At 41.9% G+C, this 18,037-nt stretch overlaps 1 protein-coding gene across 2 annotated transcripts in view; it reads right to left on the bottom strand.

The window, feature by feature from the left end:
* The window catches only part of KALRN (kalirin, RhoGEF kinase), a 626,732-nt gene that overhangs the window by 7,672 nt on the left and 601,023 nt on the right, over nt 1-18,037 (bottom strand). For both annotated transcript variants that reach the window (XM_010834276.1, XM_010834277.1), the window contains exons 52-58: nt 16,341-16,368; nt 15,541-15,712; nt 14,101-14,222; nt 13,308-13,439; nt 11,650-11,814; nt 9,362-9,440; nt 750-950 (exon numbers count right to left, since the gene is read on the bottom strand). In XM_010834276.1, coding sequence (XP_010832578.1) covers nt 750-950; nt 9,362-9,440; nt 11,650-11,814; nt 13,308-13,439; nt 14,101-14,222; nt 15,541-15,712; nt 16,341-16,368 — 899 coding nt within the window. The remainder of the gene's footprint in view (nt 1-749; nt 951-9,361; nt 9,441-11,649; nt 11,815-13,307; nt 13,440-14,100; nt 14,223-15,540; nt 15,713-16,340; nt 16,369-18,037) is intronic.

Below are 18,037 nucleotides of genomic sequence, written 5' to 3'. Positions count from 1 at the left end.
GAGAAGACTCTTGAGAGTCCCTTGGATTGCAAGGAGATCAAACCAGTCCATTCTGAAGGAGATCAGCCCTGGGATTTCTTTGGAAGGACTGATGCTAAAGCTGAAACTCCAATACTTCGGCCACCTCATGCGAAGAGTTGACTCATTGGAAAAGACCCTGATGCTGGGAGGGATTGGAGGCAGGAGGAGAAGGGGACAACAGAGGATGAGATGGCTGGATGGCATCACTGACTCAATGGACATGAGTCTGAGTGAACTCTGGGAGTTGGTGATGGACAGGGAGGCCTGGCGTGCTGCGATTCATGGGGTCCCAAAGCGTCGGACACGACTGAGCAACTGAACTGAACTGAACTGATAGCAGTAGATAGATGCACAGACTCCTCTCTTTCAATTCATTTTCACCCCTGTCAATGAGCCCATTGCCAATAAGCTTTTCCTAAACTCCTGCCCTGCCCGAAAGCCCATAAGAGAAAGAAGATGAAAACTGGAGTGAGACAGATGTGTGTTCAAGTCCCAGCTTCTCCATTTCCTAGTTTTAAGGCGCTACTTTTAATGAACTTCCTTATCTCTGATTTTCTGATCTATAAAATGGGAATCACATTTTTATACAATGGAGGGGAGAGTGCATGTTACATACAACACTTTGTAAGCTAGAGGCATTATATGAAATGTAACTGCCATTTCCATTGTGAGCAAGAAAGAAGCCAAACAGCTGGGGACTGCGTTCAAGAGACGATACTGGTACTTACAGTTCCAAAATGAGGATGTAGGAAGTGGGGGACTCATAGGTGTCATGGAGAGTGATGTATTGGGGGTGCTGCAGGTGCTGAAGCAGGGCAGCCTCGTGGGCAGCCTGCTCTTTTTTCTTCATTTTTTTGCTAACAAATTTCACAGCGACATCTTTGCGAGTAGCTTTGTGAATGCACTTCTTTACTATGGAGAACCGGCCTCTGGAAAACAAAAGGGAGAAAGTGTTTTGCCAAGATTCCTCAATCAACTAGGTATCATTTTATTCAAGGATGCGAGAAGTTTTATCTGAAGTGGTTAGACAGTAACATTTTATTATTATAGAAATCTACCTTTTTTGCATTTTTAACTATAACATTATCATTCAGAATTGTTAACTATAATATTATCTTTCCTTTCTTAGCATTTGAGGGTTCTCCAAGATGCAAAAAACTAAATAACATTTTTAGTCAAAGAACATCAACTACAAGTTCAGTTTCCTGAACAGAGTATATTTCTATAAAATACAACAGTAAGAATATCAAATAAGGAGGAATTCTGCTCTATGATAATTTCAAAACATTTTCTAAAGAGGCAATTTTTTTTCATCTTATTTTATATTTCTTATCCTTTTGTTACAGAAAATTTCCTGTATACACAAAAGTAGAGAGAAGAGTATAACAGATCTTCTATGTACCCAGCAGCCGGTATCAACAATTATCAACATTTTGCCAAACTTTCATTTACCCTTTACCTATCTCCTGCCCATTTTGTTTTGTTTTGTTTTGTTTTTCTGGAGTGTTTTAAGTGCATGTTATTTCTAGAATAAATATTAAGTTTGCATCTCTAGTTTGACAAGGACATTTAAAAATATATCACCACCACTCCATTTTCACATCTAACAAAATTAACTACACCTCAATTAGACAGACTGATTCCCAGACTCACCTATAGGCCTATGGAAGGTAGTAAGAAAGTAATACAGAAGGAGAAACTGGTTGGCAGAGAAGGAGAGAGAGGGAGGGCTGAAGAGGTGACAAGGCAGCAACATTCAGAATCTGTCCATGAGGGGCCCTAACCCAAGAGTAGGGGAGTGAGAAGTCCTAGGGCAGTCCACTCATTTAGCAGAAATGAATGCATCAGATATCATGGGTACCACTAAGCTTGTCCAGCTGACTCCTTGACCTGGCTCTGTGTTCACTAAGCAACTTCCCGATAATAACTTTTTTCACTATAAATTTTCCCCAAAGAAGAGAAGGCCCTAATTAACAAAGCAAGTATTAGACAAGTATTAATTGAATGCCTATTACATGCCAGACATCAATTTTGGTATAGTGAACAAGTATTGGCCAAACTGGCAGTTCTATTTTACATTATCAAGTAATAAGTTGCCATCCTGGGTTTTAACAGCACTCTCTCTTATTTGTTTCCTATAGGTCACCCCTTCCAGAGGACTTTAAATGCAGGAAAACAACTGATTGCTGAAGAGAGATCTGAATTGGTGGTTATGTCACAGTATTGCTACCTTAATTTTTAAAATATATTTTGTGTTTATCAATGTTATGCATCCTTATGGTTTAAAAAGTCATTAGCTTTAGCAAAGTTTGTCATCAAAATCAGTAATGTCTCATTCTCCATTCATCACCATTTTTCTTCCCGTAGAAGCAGTTTAATGTATTTTGCTGATTTTTCAGATATTTTCTTCTATGGCAGTAAGTATAGTATGTTTTGTATGATTACTTCTTGATTTTTCAGTTTTAGTTATTATCTGTTGACATCTCGCTATGGAAGATGAGATTTTAGCCTCTTTCCTTCCTTTGTCTCTACTGCATAACCACTTTTCCCATTCCCTGTCCTTCCAAGAGAATTATATTGTAATCAATATTCAGTTTTTCCATTATTGCAACTATGTGAAGTGCGGTCACAGTTGAACCTCTACTAAAGTAAGACAATTTTTCATGTTTGTAGTAAAATGCATTCTTTAATAATTTCTGACAAAGAGTGCATGGGAAATAAGTTGTTTTATATTTACATATCTAAAATGCTTATTCTACATTTATAATTGTTAGGTTAGCTGGGTATAATTCTAGGCTGAAAAAATTTGAAGGAATTATTCTGTTGCCTTCTAACTTCTAGTGTGAATGATGATGTTAACTGTTAATGCCCATAGCATTATTATTCCTAACCCTTTGCATATGATTCTTATAAAAATATTTAATTCTCTTTTCATTGAGATTTCTCTTACATTCTTTAGCTCAAAGACCCTTTCTATAGTTCTGCTGGCCAGAAATATTGGATTCCATCAGAATTTTAGCCTCTGCATCATCATATACTTTCACATGAATACCCTTGTGGTAAAGGAGTAAAATAAAGAAGAAAAAGGTGAAAATAGGGATCTCATTGCTCTCTTCCTGTTTTTTAGCCATAAAGACGGGTTTCTCTCAGAGAGTTTGCTCTCTGGGGATGCGGGACAGTTCCCTGATTTGGCCCACCCTTGGGTCAAAGCTAGGAGATCAAAGAGAGAAAAAAACCCTCAAAGCCCAGAAAACTCACTGCCACTGTCCATGTCTTTTTCAGGTGTTACCCTCCCTCCCCAATCTCCCTGTCGTTAACTTTTCAGGAAGCCCAGATAGTTGCTGTTTGTGTTTCATCCAGAGATGCTAGTGTAGTCAGTGAGAGAAAAGGCCACAATGCCCTTACTCCATCTTGGCCAGCATCATGAATTGGTTCATGTTAACAGCTGGGGACTAGGAAGTTGTTTGGAAGCTCTGAGTTTGTGGATGGAGTCTGTCAACTTGACTCTCACTGTATGGTGAACTGCATGGACTGTTCAGCTGGGGGAAACTTCAAAGTCAGTATCTTTAAATCTTTCCTCTTGAGTTGGTCAAATTTTGCAGAGAAAGATCCTCCAACTTTCTGGCAAGAATGTGAAGTCTTGCTTTTCCACCTCTGCAAGCCTGTTTGGTAAGAGAACAGGGGTCCTCGGTATCTAGCATTTATATATTCTCATAAGGGTCCTGTGTTGGTGATGCCATCCAACCATCTCATCCTCTGTCATCCCCTTCTCCTCCTGCCTTCAAACTTTCCCAGCATCAGGGTCTTTTCAAATGAGTCAGTTCTTCGCATCAGGTGGCCAAAGTATAGGAGTTTCAGCTTCAGCATCAGTCCTTCCAATGAATATTCAGGACTGCTCTCTTTTAGGATGGACTGGTTTGATCTCCTTGCAGTCCAAGGGACTCTCAAGAGTCCTTTCCAACAGCACAGTTCAAAAGCATCAATTCTTTGGTGCTCAGCTTTCTTTATAGTCCAACTCTATGGCTATACTGCTGCCTTTTTGGATCCTGTAACCAGGTAGCATTCCCAGGGGATAATTCTTCGGCTTCTTTAAGCTGCAGTGGTGCCTGTATAGTTTATTTCTGGTTAAGTATGCTATGCTCAAGTGCTCTTTGCTTCTATGAATGAGCTATAGGAGTGAAGATATTTCTTTTTTGTAATAATTACTGAAGAGCCATTTCTAACAAGATAGCCATATAGACCCAGAATTCTAGGTTTATGTGTGATGGAGAAAGCTGACTCACATATATGACCCTGGCACAGTGGCACAGATATATTTTGTGTCTTATGTAAGTATCTACATGTCTTATTTCCATTCTGTTAACATAACAGCATTTTAAAGGATCTTCTAAAAATATGAAGACTATCTTGGGAGAGAGGAAAATCTTCAGTTTATTGGAGATAAAAAACGTGCCTTAGCCTATGACTATCAACAGCAAATACAGGCTTCGGGGAGGACTTAACTGGTACATCCAGGGGACTGAGCCAGTTTCATTTAGAACCAGATGGGGATTTGATCTGCTTATTATTGGGGCTCACAGTGTGGTAGTGTTTTAGTCACTAAGTCGTGTCGGACTCTTGCGATCCCATGGACTGTAGCCCACTGGGCTCCTCTGTCCATGGGATTCTCCAGGCAAGAATACTGGAGTGGGTTGCCATTTCCTTCTCCAGAGGATCTTCCCAACCCAGGGACTGAACCTAGTTCTCCTGCATTGCAGGCAGATTCTTTACTGCTGATTCACCATGAAGCCCTGGGGGTCATATATAGCTTCACAAAGTTCAGTATCATGGAGCAAACTAGATTTCAATTACCAAAATTTATTTTTGACAACAATTACTGTGATGAGAAACAACATATATTAGTAAAAAAAACACAGGCTTAAAGTCAGGTACCCAAGGTTTGAATCCTGGCTGTATACTTACTAGTTGTGGGATCTTGAAAAAGTTACTTAACCTTCTGAGCCTGAGTTTCTTTTATTGGAAATCTACTCAAACACTACCTCATGGTGTTGTAAGGATTAGATTAAATAACTTTTGTATAATATCTGCATAGTATCCAGAGGACTATATTACTCAATAAGCATCATCATCATTCATTACCATGTAGATTTCCACTGGCTCTCCCCCATTTTTCTGTTTGGCTACCTATGTGAAGAAGATCAGGAAGTAGAGCTAAAGCTGGGTTTTGATGAAAGGAGCTGTAACAAAAGGCAGTGAATTACACTGTGACTCCTGCCTAGGAAAATGAGAATAATGAACATTTTTGCTCTCTCCACAACCTCTGTCACAACCACTTAGGAAATTTTATGCTTCCTTGAGAAATGTCAATTAGAGATGGAGATGATACCAATGGCCCATTGCTAGTGGGTGCTCTCTTATTTACACATCACAGGAGGTAGGTGACTTGCAAGACCTACTCACATTCTCTCACTTAGACCACCTGGAGACCAATATATCACAAGCATGAACCCTATTTTTTCCTTATCATCAACTATTTTGTGAGATATGTGATACACTATTTTTCACTATTCTGTTAAAAGTCATATTTTTATCCTTTTCATTTTTGAGAACACATTTTTCTAACTAAAGGGGAGAGAGAAAAAGAGAGAGACACTTGAACCCAACAATTAGTGATTATACATTCTTCTAAGGAAGACATGGAACTTCTTATGAAAATTGACCATATACTACTCATAAAGCAAGTCCCAACAAAAATCAGGGAATTAGTATCACATAGACCAAATTCTCTAACCACATGGTAATTAAATCAGAAATCAGTAGTAAGAAGATACTTTTTTAAATGGACAGATTTTTAGAAAAGTTAAATCTTCCAAGACTGAACCAGAAAGATATAGAAATTATGAACAACACAATTACAAGCACTGAAATTGAAACTGTGATTAAAAATCTCCCAAAAAACAAAAGCCCAGGACCAGATGGCTTCACAAGGGAATTCCATCAAACATGTAGAGAACAGCTAATGCCTATCCTTTGAAAACTCTTTCAAAAAATTGCAAAGGAAGGAACACTTCTAAACTCATTTGATGAGGCCATCACCATGATACCAAAATCAGACAAAACAACACAAAAAAAGAAAACTACAGGACAATATCACTGATGAATATAGATGCAAAAATCTTCAACAGAATTTTAGCAAACAGAATTCAGCAACACATCAAAAACCTCATACACATAATCAAGTTGGGTTTATTCCAGGAATGCAAGGATTTTTCAATATACACAAATCAATCAATGTGATACACCATATTAACAAACTGAAAGACAAAAATCATATGATAATCTCAATAAATGCAGAAAAAGCCTTTGACAAAATTCAGCACCCATTTATTCTTAAAACTCTTCAAAATATGGGCATAGAAGGAACCTACCTCAACATAGAAAAGGCCATATATGATAAGCCTACAGCAAACATTATTCTCAATGGTCAAAAACTGAAAGCATTCCCCCTAAGATCAGGAACAAGACAAGGGTGTCCACTTTCACCACTATTATTCAACATAGTTGTGGAAGTCCTAGCTAGAGCAATCAGAGAAAAAAAGGAAATAAAAGGAATCCAGATTGGAAAAGAAGAAGTAAAGCTCTCACTGTTTGCAGATTGACATGGTACTGTATATAGAAAACCCTAAAGACAGTATCAGAAAATTACTAAAGCTAATCAGTGAATTTAGCAAAGTTGTAGGATACAAAATCAATACACAGAAATCACTTGCATTTATATACATTAACAATGAAAATTCAGAAAGAGAAATTAAGGAATCAATCCCATTCACCAATGCAACAAAAAGAATTAAATATCTAGGAATAAACCTACATAAGGAGACAAAAGAACTGTACACAGAAAATTATAAGACACTAATGAAAGACATAAACAGATGGAGAGATATTCCATGTTCCTGGGTAGGGAGAATTAATATTGTGAAAATGACTATACTACCAAATGCAATCTACAGATTCAATGCTATCCCTATCAAATTACCAATGGCATTTTTCACAGAACTAAAACAAAAAGTTTCACAATTCATATGGAAACACAAAAGATCCCGAATAGCCAAAGCAGTCTAGAGAAAGAAGAATGGAGTGGAAGAATCAACCTTCCTGACTTCACGTTATACTACAAAGCTACAGTCATCAAGACAGTATGGTACTGGCACAAAAACAGAAATGTAGACCAATGGAACAAGATAGAAAGCCCAGAGATAAACCCTTGCACCAATGGGTACCTTATTTTTGACAAAGGAGGCAAGAATATACCATGGGGCAAAGACAGCTTCTTCAATAAATGGTGCTGGGAAAACTAGACAGCTACATGTAAAAGAATGAAATTAGAACACTTCCTAACACCATACACAAAGACAAACTCAAAATGGATTAAAGACCTAAATGTAAGACCAGAAACTATAAAACTCTTAGAGGAAAACATAGGCAGAATACTTGATGACATAAATCAAAGCAAGATCCTCTATGACCCACCTCCTAGAGTAATGGAAATGAAAACAAAAGTAAATAAGTAGGATGTTCAGTTCAGTTCAGTTCAGTCGCTCAGTCGTGTCCGACTCTTTGCGACCCCATGAATCGCAGCACGCCAGGCCTCCCTGTCTATCACCAACTCCTGGAGTTCACTCAGACTCACGTCCATTGAGTCAGTGATGCCATCCAGCCATCTCGTCCTCTGTCGTCCCCTTCTCCTCCTGCCCCCAATCCCTCCCAGCATCAGAGTCTTTTCCAATGAGTCAACTCTTTGCATGAGGTGGCCAAAGTACTGGGATTTCAGCTTTAGCATCATTCTTTCCAAAGAAATCCCAGGGCTGATCTCCTAGGATGGGATTAAACTTAAAAGCTTTTGTGCAGCAAAGGAAACTATAAGCAAGTTGAAAAGACAACCCTCAGAATGGGGGGAAATAATAGCAAATGAAACAACTGACAAAGGATTAATTTCCAAAATATACAAGTAGCTGATACAACTCAATGCCAGAAAAACAAACAACCCAATCAAAAAGTGGGAAAAAGACCTCAACAGACATTTCTCCAAAGAAGACATACAGGTGGCTAACAAACACATGAAAAGATGCTCAACATCATTCATTATTAGAGAAATGCAAATCAAAACTACAATGAGATATCACCTCACACCGATCAGAATGGCCCTCATCAAACAACCTACAGACAATGCTGGAGATGTAAATTGATACAGCCACTATGGAAGACAGTATGGAGAGTCCTTAAAAAACTGGGAGTAAAATCACCGTATGACCCAGAAATCCTACTCCTAGGCATATACCTTGAGGAAACCAAAAAGACACATATGTCCCATCGTACACTGCAGCACTATTTACAGTAGCTAGAACATGGAAGCAACCTAGAGGTCCATCGACAGATGAATGGATACAGAAGTAGTGGTACATACACACAGTGGAATATTACTCAGCCACAAAAAGGAATGCATTTGAGTCAGTTCTGATGAGGTGGATGAACCTAGAGCCTATTATACAGACTGAAGTGAGTCAGAAAGAGAAAGATAAATATTGTATTCTAACACATATATACCAAATCTAAAAGAATGGTACTGAAGAATTTATTTACAGGGCAGCAGTGGAGAAACAGACATAGAGAATAGACTTAGGGACATGGGGAGAGGGGAGGAGAGGGTGAGATGTATGGAGGGAGTAACATGGAAACTTACATTACCATATGTAAAAAGATAGCCAACGGGAATTTGCTGTATGGCTCAGGAAACTCAAACAGGGGCTCTGAATCAACCTAGACGGGTGGGATGGGGAGGGAGATGGGAGGGAGTTTCAAAAGGGAGGGGGTAAATGTATACCTATGGCTGATTCATGTTGAGGTTTGACAGAAAACAGCAAAATTCTGTACAGCAATTACCCTTCAATAAAAAGAAAAAGAAAAAAGATAATAAAAAAAAATCTCACACATTTGGACATTTTAAAAACATTTCTACAGTTGGGCCAAAGAGAAGAATCATAGTTGAAGGATAAAGTACTTACAGCTGAACAATGAAAATGTCACAATCAGAACTCTGGATGTAGCTAAATTGTACCCTGAAGAGAAGACTGAGCCTTAAATTCTTATATTAGAAAAGCAGAAAGGCTGAGAACTTCAACTTAAGTTAGAAAAAGAACCATAGAAAAGACACATAGTCTAGTTTTTTCTTAGTATGGAGAAAATGCACTTAGTGAAAGAAACAAAAAACAAGAAAAAAGTCATTTTCATGATGTGATGTTGTTGTGTTCATAAACGAAGGAACAGAAAACTGAGTCATTACCTTCCAATTTCATTCAGCTCAGTATAAGCTGAATCAAAATTTTCCTTCCAAGAAATGGTGGCACCATCGGCAGCAGCGTCTTTGGAAGAGAAAGGATCCATTTATCATATTGAGGAAGTCATACAAGAGGAACGAAAAGGTTAACAGAAAAGCTCCAACATCACCCCCAAAGCAATTCTCATGACTAAATATGGGATCTAACTCAGTGGGAAAATACCACAATTCTCTGAAATGTTATCTAAAAAAATACTAGCCAAGGGGAAACTGATATGACAGAGTCAGACTCGCCGTACTACCTCCATAAATGAAGGGAAAACTTGGAACAATCAGAAATGTAACTTCTGGATGTTTTCAAATAGAAATCTGGTAGCAAAAATTAATAGGGAGAAAAAAAACCAAAACACTTTGAAAGGCCTGGAAAAGCCAGTGAGAATCAGGGCTGTAGGAAGGACCCAGCAGAGAGGAAAGGGGAAGAGTTATAAAGCCAAGAAGAAAAGGAACATGCACAGAGCAGGCTAAAACCTGCTCATTCTCACCCCTTTATTCTCTGCATTAACAAGCCTATCTGGTGTACTCAATGATTTAGCTTTACCCCAAATATATTAATACACTTGGCATAATCTTTGGTGGTAGTACCTTGTTTGATACGTTAAGCAATCATTCCCTGGCAATGATTTATATACACACATGCACGTGCACGCACACACACACACAAACATGCACAACAACATTTGTGTTGTCTGCTGGGGAGCAAGGCTCGCAACAGGAAGCAAAACAAGCAGTGGTCATCCCAGGTGGGGCTCAGGGGGCAGCTGAGAACAGCAGTCAAGCTGCAGCACGTCTCTTTTGACCCTGGTCATCTCAGTCTGCCCACAACACAGCTGGGCTGATGCTGGACTTGGCTTACCCACATAGAGTTCTGAGGAAGTAAAGAACCAGGACCAAGGTTTCCCAGTGAGTCACAGGCCCCTCGGGAGCAGAGCTGAGCCTGGCTGGCAGTGGGGAGGGCCTGGGGAGCATTTCCGGAGTTAACCGTGGGGGTGGGGGGCGCTGCAACCAGAGGGCCCTAGAGGGTCCACAGCCCCTCTGGAGACTCCGGGATGCCCTTGACCCAAAGACACAAGTTCACTGTCTTTTAATTTCAGGGACTTCCTCTCCCTACCCCATACAGTCCATTGTCCTGCACTGTCCCAAACTTCACTATTGGGAGATTTCTTACAAAATGTCCCAGGGACCAAGGTGGCTTGGTGAATTCACGAATGCTGCTGCTGCTGCTGCTAAGTTGCTTCAGTCATGTCCGACTCTGTGCGACCCCATAGATGGCAGCCCACCAGGCTCTGCTGTCCCTGGGATTCTCCAGGCAAGAACACTGGAGTGGGTTGCCATTTCCTTCTCCAATGCATGAAAGGGAAAAGTGAAAGTGAAGTCACTCAGTCGTGTCCGATTCTTCGTGACCACATGGACTGCAGCCCACCAGGCTCCCCCATCCCTGGGGTTTTCCAGGCAAGAACACTGGAGTGGGTTGCCATTTCCTTCTCCAATGCATGAAAGGGAAAAGTGAAAGTGAAGTCGCTCAGTTAAGTTCCTCAGTTGTGTCTGACTCTTCTCGACCCCATGGACTGCAGCCTACCAGGCTCCTCCGTCCATGGGACTTTCCAGGCAAGAGTACTGGAGTGGGGTGCCATAGAGGGGCAAAAAAAGAACCAGGTTCGTAAAATACTCAAATGCAGGTAGTTAAATTCGTATCTTGGTCATTCAATGTATCTACATGAAAATGTATCCACCCTGAAAAAAGACATTCTGGGAGGGCTGGGGGTGGAGAAATGATACTCATTTTAACTGCAACCTTCGAGCAGGTGGCTTTCCTCTCCCCGTTTTAAATTGGTGAGTGGGGCTGTCACTAATTCTGTGAGGCGCACTTAGGCTGGCAGGGGTTCCCAGGGAAGAGGAGGCTTGGTGTTTCCATCACAAAAGAGGGACAAGAAGTACCCACGGGGCTCATGGCTCCTGCCTGCCCCTCTAGGTGCCTGGCAGCACACACAGATGCCCAGGACCTGGTAGGCCTCGGGCAGACACGGGTGGCTGATCTAATTTGAGCCCCATACTTTATGGAAACACTCGTCATCAGGCCTCTGAAATGCTACTTGACAGAAGCCGACGAGCAAATCCAGGTCACCTCTAGCTCAATGGCCCAGCAGGCCAGTGGGCTGCCAGGGCCAGTGAGTGTATGACACTTGGCCAGTTATCTTATATTCACCACCAGGGTGCTGGGTGTGGCTGGGACTCACCGTAATCTGGAAGTCGAACGAATTCTGAGGGCTCGCTGGGCAGGCTGATCCCCCAGGGGTTACTGGCACTGACTCTGAACTGATAAGGACTCCCAGGACTGAGGTCTTCAATGACAAGGTAGGTGTCCAAGGTCGATGCTACTGACTGCTGCCAGGCCTGGGAACCTAGGGCACAATTTTCGAGGAGTGGGAAAGACAAAAGGCCAGAGGGACATTGTTTCAAAGACCTTCAGCAAACAATGAAAGGAAAAATGACACATTCCACTCAAGGGACAGTTGTGGTCACTGCCTCGGGCCCTGAAAGCCTGTTGGCTAACTGTCACAGGTCTGGGTTCGATTTCTTAAGAGCCTGAATACATCATGAGTGGTGGTAAAGCAGCTGGCCTGTTGAGTCTGTTCATTTCCAAATGGGCACGTGAGAGAGTGAACAACAGAGCGTGACGAATTCACAGAGGAACACACAGCACATTTTCAACAAGGCCAGAAAAATATACGGCACATTAATAACAAAGGGAGAGAAAACAGGCATTTCAAAATGGAAACAGAATGGAAATGAACATGTATGAGCACCAAGTACCTGTAAGATACTGTGGAAGGAGTCTACCCGTAATCCTCTCCTTCCACGTTGTCACTTAAATCCACAGAAGCCCTGTGAGATCGGGAGTATTCGTCTCACTTTACACATAAAGTAACCGAGGCTCAGAAAGATTAGATAACTTTCCTAGAGAACTTAGTTCATAAGATGAACTGTGACCTGAAGAATGCCAAGGGAAATACAAGCTTGGAAAGACTTCTCTCAGCTCAGCATCAATGCCTTTGTGCTGAGTTGAGAGACAGAGTGAAAAGCTAAACAAAGAGGTGGACAAATATTTTTATAACTGCAGAGGGTCTCTTTAAGAGAAGAGAGAAGGGTGAAAATAAGAGTAGCAGAGAGCAGAGTAAAACAAAGGATTCTGGTTCCAGGTGAAAACCGTTGCTTTCAATTCAGGTGTGTGATTCATCACCTGGTTCAGAGAGTGCTATTAACAATTAGAGCTACCTGGCAGCTTCTCATTTCAATGAATTCTTCTTGATAATAGTTGTTCCTAACTACTAAGGATATGTATGCACTCTTAGTGTGTTAATGTAACAAAGTTAAAAACAGAACAATTTAAAAAGTGATCTCTAAATTTATACAGTTATCTCTAAGTTTCTTCTGGGGTAAAGATGGGGAGGGGGGAGGTGGGGTGGAGCATTGCTTTTGCTCTCCTACTTACTACTCTGGAAGAAAGATCACAGATTAGCAAACTATTAATAGAGAGCTGGGTTCTCATGCCAGCTCTGCCTCTTATGAACCCCAGCTTCATGCTTCTTATCTTTCTTTAAGCTTTAGCCTCCTCATCTGTAAAACGGGCCTGATTGTCCCTGTCTGGGTGATCAGGCTTGTTAAGTAGGTAAGAGCAGGTGAAGGTACTTTGCCACCTGCCATGAGTCATTATCATTTTGGCAAAAAATCGTGCTCGGGGTTTGAGATCAAAGGCAGCTGAAGCCTGGCCTGAGGCCTTGGTGCTGAGTTGGAAGATATGAGAAGGGACAGCTGATGAAAGGCATGGAAGCAGACTCCGAAGGACCTCCTTAAGAGAGAGAAGATGGAAGCGGAGGCAGGGGAGGCGGCACACCTTCCTCTCTGTACTCCACGGTGTAACCGGAAATGGTGCAGTTTCCCGTGCTGGATGGGGGCAGCCAGCGGAGGATCACAGAAGTGCAGCTTCTCTCTTGGGCAATGGGGCGGTTAGGGGCCGCTGGAACACCTGCGGGACAGAAATTAAGATCAAATGCCATTTCTGCAGAACTTGGCATTTATGCCAAGGCTGAAAGTCACCTAGGGCATGTGACCTAACCTTTACCTCATATGCTTCCTGTTACCTTGCCCACCAAGTGGTACACCTTTCCTAGGCTAAGGGAGACTTGGGAGACACACCTTGCTGCCGGAATTCTTCCTTGGATTAAATGCTGCATACTGGACAGAAAGCTCAGTGAGAGAACTGTGCTGCAGGAGGCATACAGTAGGGCCTGGACAGCTCTTATCAAAGATTCATTCTGTTCCCATTTGCTGCAACCTTGTTTTGGAACTTTCACAATGCCCCTCTTCTTCCCCAGGTCTCAGGGAGCCCTTATAATGCCCAGTTAAAATGTCTGACTAACACAAACTCATAGAAAGTAGAATGGTGGTTGTCAGGGGCTGAGGGGAGTGAGGGGGAAGTGGAGATACTTTGTTTCAAGGGTGCAGAGTTTCAGCTTTATGAAGTGAAGAGAGTTCTGGAGATGGGTTACACAACAGTGTGCCTGTGCTTCACACTACTGAACAGCACACTTGAAATTGGTGACGATGGTACATTTTGTGTGTATTTTACCATAATTAAACATGAATATTAAAACACAAGAAATGTTTGACTAACAAAGAAACTGTACCTTGCACTTTAACAGTAGCAGATGTTGACGCAGTACCATGGTCGTTTGCTGCTATGCAGGTATAGATACCGCTGTCTTGGGGCATCAGATTGCAGATTTTCAGGGTGATTTCCCCAGAGTCACTAGGGACATGAAAAGGATGTCCTTCAAACACCAGTAATGAGACAATCAACTAGTAAGGGTACAAGGTGTGCTGAGCGGAGTCCTTTGGACCAACTGAGCACCTTGCCCTCTATTTCCCCAATTCCATATAGAGGAAGAAAATTCTTGGCATGCCTATCTCTCAAGTTGGTTGTAAATGAGGGATAGTAAAGGAGTAAAATGAGATAAGAATTAGAACATGGTTTGAAATAAAGTCCTATACAAATACTGATCCCCAATATTATTACTACCTAAAATATTTGGTCCTAAAATACTTTCAGTCCATAAGCAGTAACAAGTGGTACAAAAAATGGAAAGACTAAAGAATGAAAATGCACAAGCAGTTCGCATTCTACATGTGGCACCCTTGAAATAATTGAGTGACTTAAGGCAAATTCCTTCACTGAATAACTTTCCCAGTAGTTCCAGCCAGGGGTTCAAGACATTAAAGACCTACTCTGAAAAGGTTAAACCCAGCGGTCACAGTCAGTCCCACTCCCTCCTCACTGGTTGTAACATAACGTGGTAATCTTCATGACCCTTGCCACGCACTGACTCTCATCCTAAGCTCCCTGGGTCCACTGATATTTTAGGATCAGGCCATGGAGTCTCTGATAGGAATATCATTTCACACACAAAAACATTAAGCTAAAGGATGACGTGTCTTGATCCTAGCTGTTTCTTCCATAAATGTTTTTTAAGCATCTAGGGCTTGTTACTGCTTGTCCTATGTAAGCAGCATTGTGCAAGAAAGTTCTTAATTAGCAGGGCTTCCCTGGTGACTGAGAAGTAAAGAATCTGCCTGCAATGCAGGAGAACCAGGTTCAACCCTTGAACCAGGAAGATCCCCTGGAGAAGGGAATGGCAATCCACTCCAGTATTCTTGCCTGGAGAATCCCATGGACAGAGGAGCCTGGTAGGCTACATACAGTCTATGGGGTTGCAAAGAGTTGGACACGACTGAGTGCCTAACACTTTCACTTTTGGTTCAACCAAGTTTGATTTTATAGTCTTTGCCTGGAAGCATACTTGTGGCTGGATTTTCTGTTTTCTATTGTACACTTTGGAGTAAGTCATTCTTTTTTTCGTTCTAAGAAGATTGTTCTTAATGGAGGAATTGAGTATATCACTGTTTCATAGGATCCCAAGGGCCACAAAGGGTCTGTGCTAGAATAGGTTCCAGGGTAGCTCTTCTCTGAGAGGCTAAGTAATCTGCACAGGAAATGCATCCCAGACTTAGTTTCTGGGTACTGCCCGAGGTGTGGGGAGGTGCGGTGCTGATGTGGGGCTGCTGCTTACCAGGAGGAGACGGTGTATGTAGCTGAGCTGTTGTCAGTGTCAAGGATGTTCTGGTCTGGACCCTTCCAAGTGATGGTGGGCTTTGGCCGCCCACAGACTTTGCACTGCAGAGTCACTGTGTCCCCAAGCAAGCAGGTCACATCCACTAAGGGCACGAGGAATTCTGGCGCCACTGTGGTCAAATCAACATGACATACATTTGCATTATTCAGAAGAAACCGAACAAAACAATTATTTTATAATACAACCCTCTCATTCCCCACCCATGCTGTGTAATGATTCGAATAATCTTCAGCTTAACAGCGCAGAGTCACTTGTGTCCTGTGAAAAAGTATTTTTAAAGTGCCGGGCCATGTTAAGTCGCTTCAGTTGTGTCCGACTCTCTGTGTGACCCTATGGACTGTAGCCCACCAGGCTCTTCTGTCCATAGAATTCTCCAGGCAAGAATACTGGAATGGGTTTCCATTAATAAATGTTTAGTTTTAGAAAAATTAGGAAATATAGATTTAAAAAAAGAGAAGACAGTCTCCATGATGTCATCACTCAGAGGTTTCTGTGAACAGTCTGGTATATATCCTTTTAGATTTTATAGAAATATATCTTTTCTTACAAAAAGTGGATCCCATTATACACATTGCAAGTTGTGGTCTTTTTTACCCCACTGTTTATCCTAAACATTTTCCTTGTCCATAAGTACAGGACTACATGACCATTGTTTAAAGATGCTACCTCAGTGCTGGATTTGCCATAATTTATTTAGCCAATCCCTGTGTAGTCAATTCTGTCACTTTTTAACTCACCTTCTTGGATGAAATTTGGATTTAAGATCTGAAAAACACAAAGAAACAGAAAATTGCATAAATCCTAAGCTACTTAAAGAGAACGGGAGACTCATCATAGTGACCAAAATGGAAGTACAATTTGGGGCAAGAAGCCTTGAGCCCAGCCCCTATAGTTTGTGACCGTAGCACTAGGGCAGTAACAAGGGCACCTGATTTACCTTCGCCTCTGCTCTGTTCACACTCCCTCTGGGCAGCTGGGGCCCCAGGCAGGGGTACTGTGACTGCAGAGCTGGCCTTGCTGTCCTCCGTCACTTGCTTTCCTCCCTATTGTATGCATGCAAACCCATTCTCCTCCACCTTGACATTCACTCAAGCATCATGATGGCACTGACTCTTCCCAGCATTGGGAATATTCAAAAATAGAGGAACTGACATCTATTAAAGTGGAGGGGTGCTGGACAAGAATCCAGTCATTTCCTCCCAGCAGCTAAATGCAGTTTGACTGGTTGAGGGGAAAGGAAAGTTCCACTTCTTCAGCCTGCCCTCCCAGGACTCCTCCTGTGGCCCAAGTCTCCATAGGCAGCTTGAAAACCACAGAACTGCCCTCCTGGCTGCCTAGGTGAGGAAACGGAGACTTGGGCTGCCCTAGTGACCTGTCTGGTCATACAGCTGGTTCGTGGAGGCCCTGCTGGTGCCCTTTGTACATATCAAGCTGTCTGCCATGTGACAACATGGAGCTCACAGAAGGGACAACCTTCCAGTCCACTGGCCATTTCCCCTTCTTGAGAAGATGATTGCTTGATTTTTCTCCCATCTTTTGTCTGACGTCTAACCCTATAGTCTAGGTCACAAAGCTGGGTGGGGTGAACAAAACCTGGGCTACAGAGCAGAAGAGGCTGGGGCTCACTTCTTTTGTTTTATGTGATTTTATCCTAGTCATTTAAACTTTACTACCATTACTTTCCTTCATTATAAACTGGGGATAAATAATAACTAGTACAAAGTGTTATCATGAAGATTAAATGACACCATGTATATTGCACAATGCTTGACAAGTATTTAATGACTATTTAAACAAAGATTATCTAATTCTAATCATCTCTCTTTTGCTAAGAGGCCTATTGCTGCAGTGGCTTCCAATAGTTTATCTTGCAAAATTCTTCTTTACTTCATAATGAAGGCAGGAAGCTTGTGTGCCTGGCAAACCGCCCACTGGGGCAGTCACACTTCTCTCCCTGATTTACCCAAGTCCCAGGTCAACTCGGTTTCTGTGTGGTTTTGCCTTATACAGGCATCCATCAAGCCCTTTGGAAAAAGATATTCCTCCTCTGAGTTCCTCTCTGCAAACCTTTTGCCTGCGTCTATCACTCAGGCTTTTCATGAAACAGGCTGCAGGAAACTGCTGTAATGCTGTGTCCTGGAGCTGAGTGTCTCAAGATTCTGACCACCACAGGGCTCTCTGCTAGTCTCCAAGGCTGCTCACACCACTGCCCTGCCTGCTTTTAAACCGGTGATTCTCACTCCTTGACCCAGGTGGCTTTAAAAACACACAAAAATCCAATGCCTGGGCCATATGCCTAGAAATTCTCTTTTAATTGGTTTGGATCAGCAGTTTTAAAACACAGGTGAATCAACATGCAGCCCGTTGAGGAAGGCTGCTAAAAGTTTCCCTCAATCCAAGGAAACCAATCTCGGATAGACCAGTTTCCTGCCCC

The sequence above is a fragment of the Bison bison genome, unplaced genomic scaffold (assembly GCF_000754665.1).
Source record: "Bison bison bison isolate TAMUID 2011002044 unplaced genomic scaffold, Bison_UMD1.0 scf7180017864032, whole genome shotgun sequence".
Taxonomy (NCBI): domain Eukaryota; kingdom Metazoa; phylum Chordata; class Mammalia; order Artiodactyla; family Bovidae; genus Bison; species Bison bison.
The sequence above is the reverse complement of the archived record's forward strand: the minus strand, read 5'-3'. Positions and strand labels throughout refer to the sequence as shown.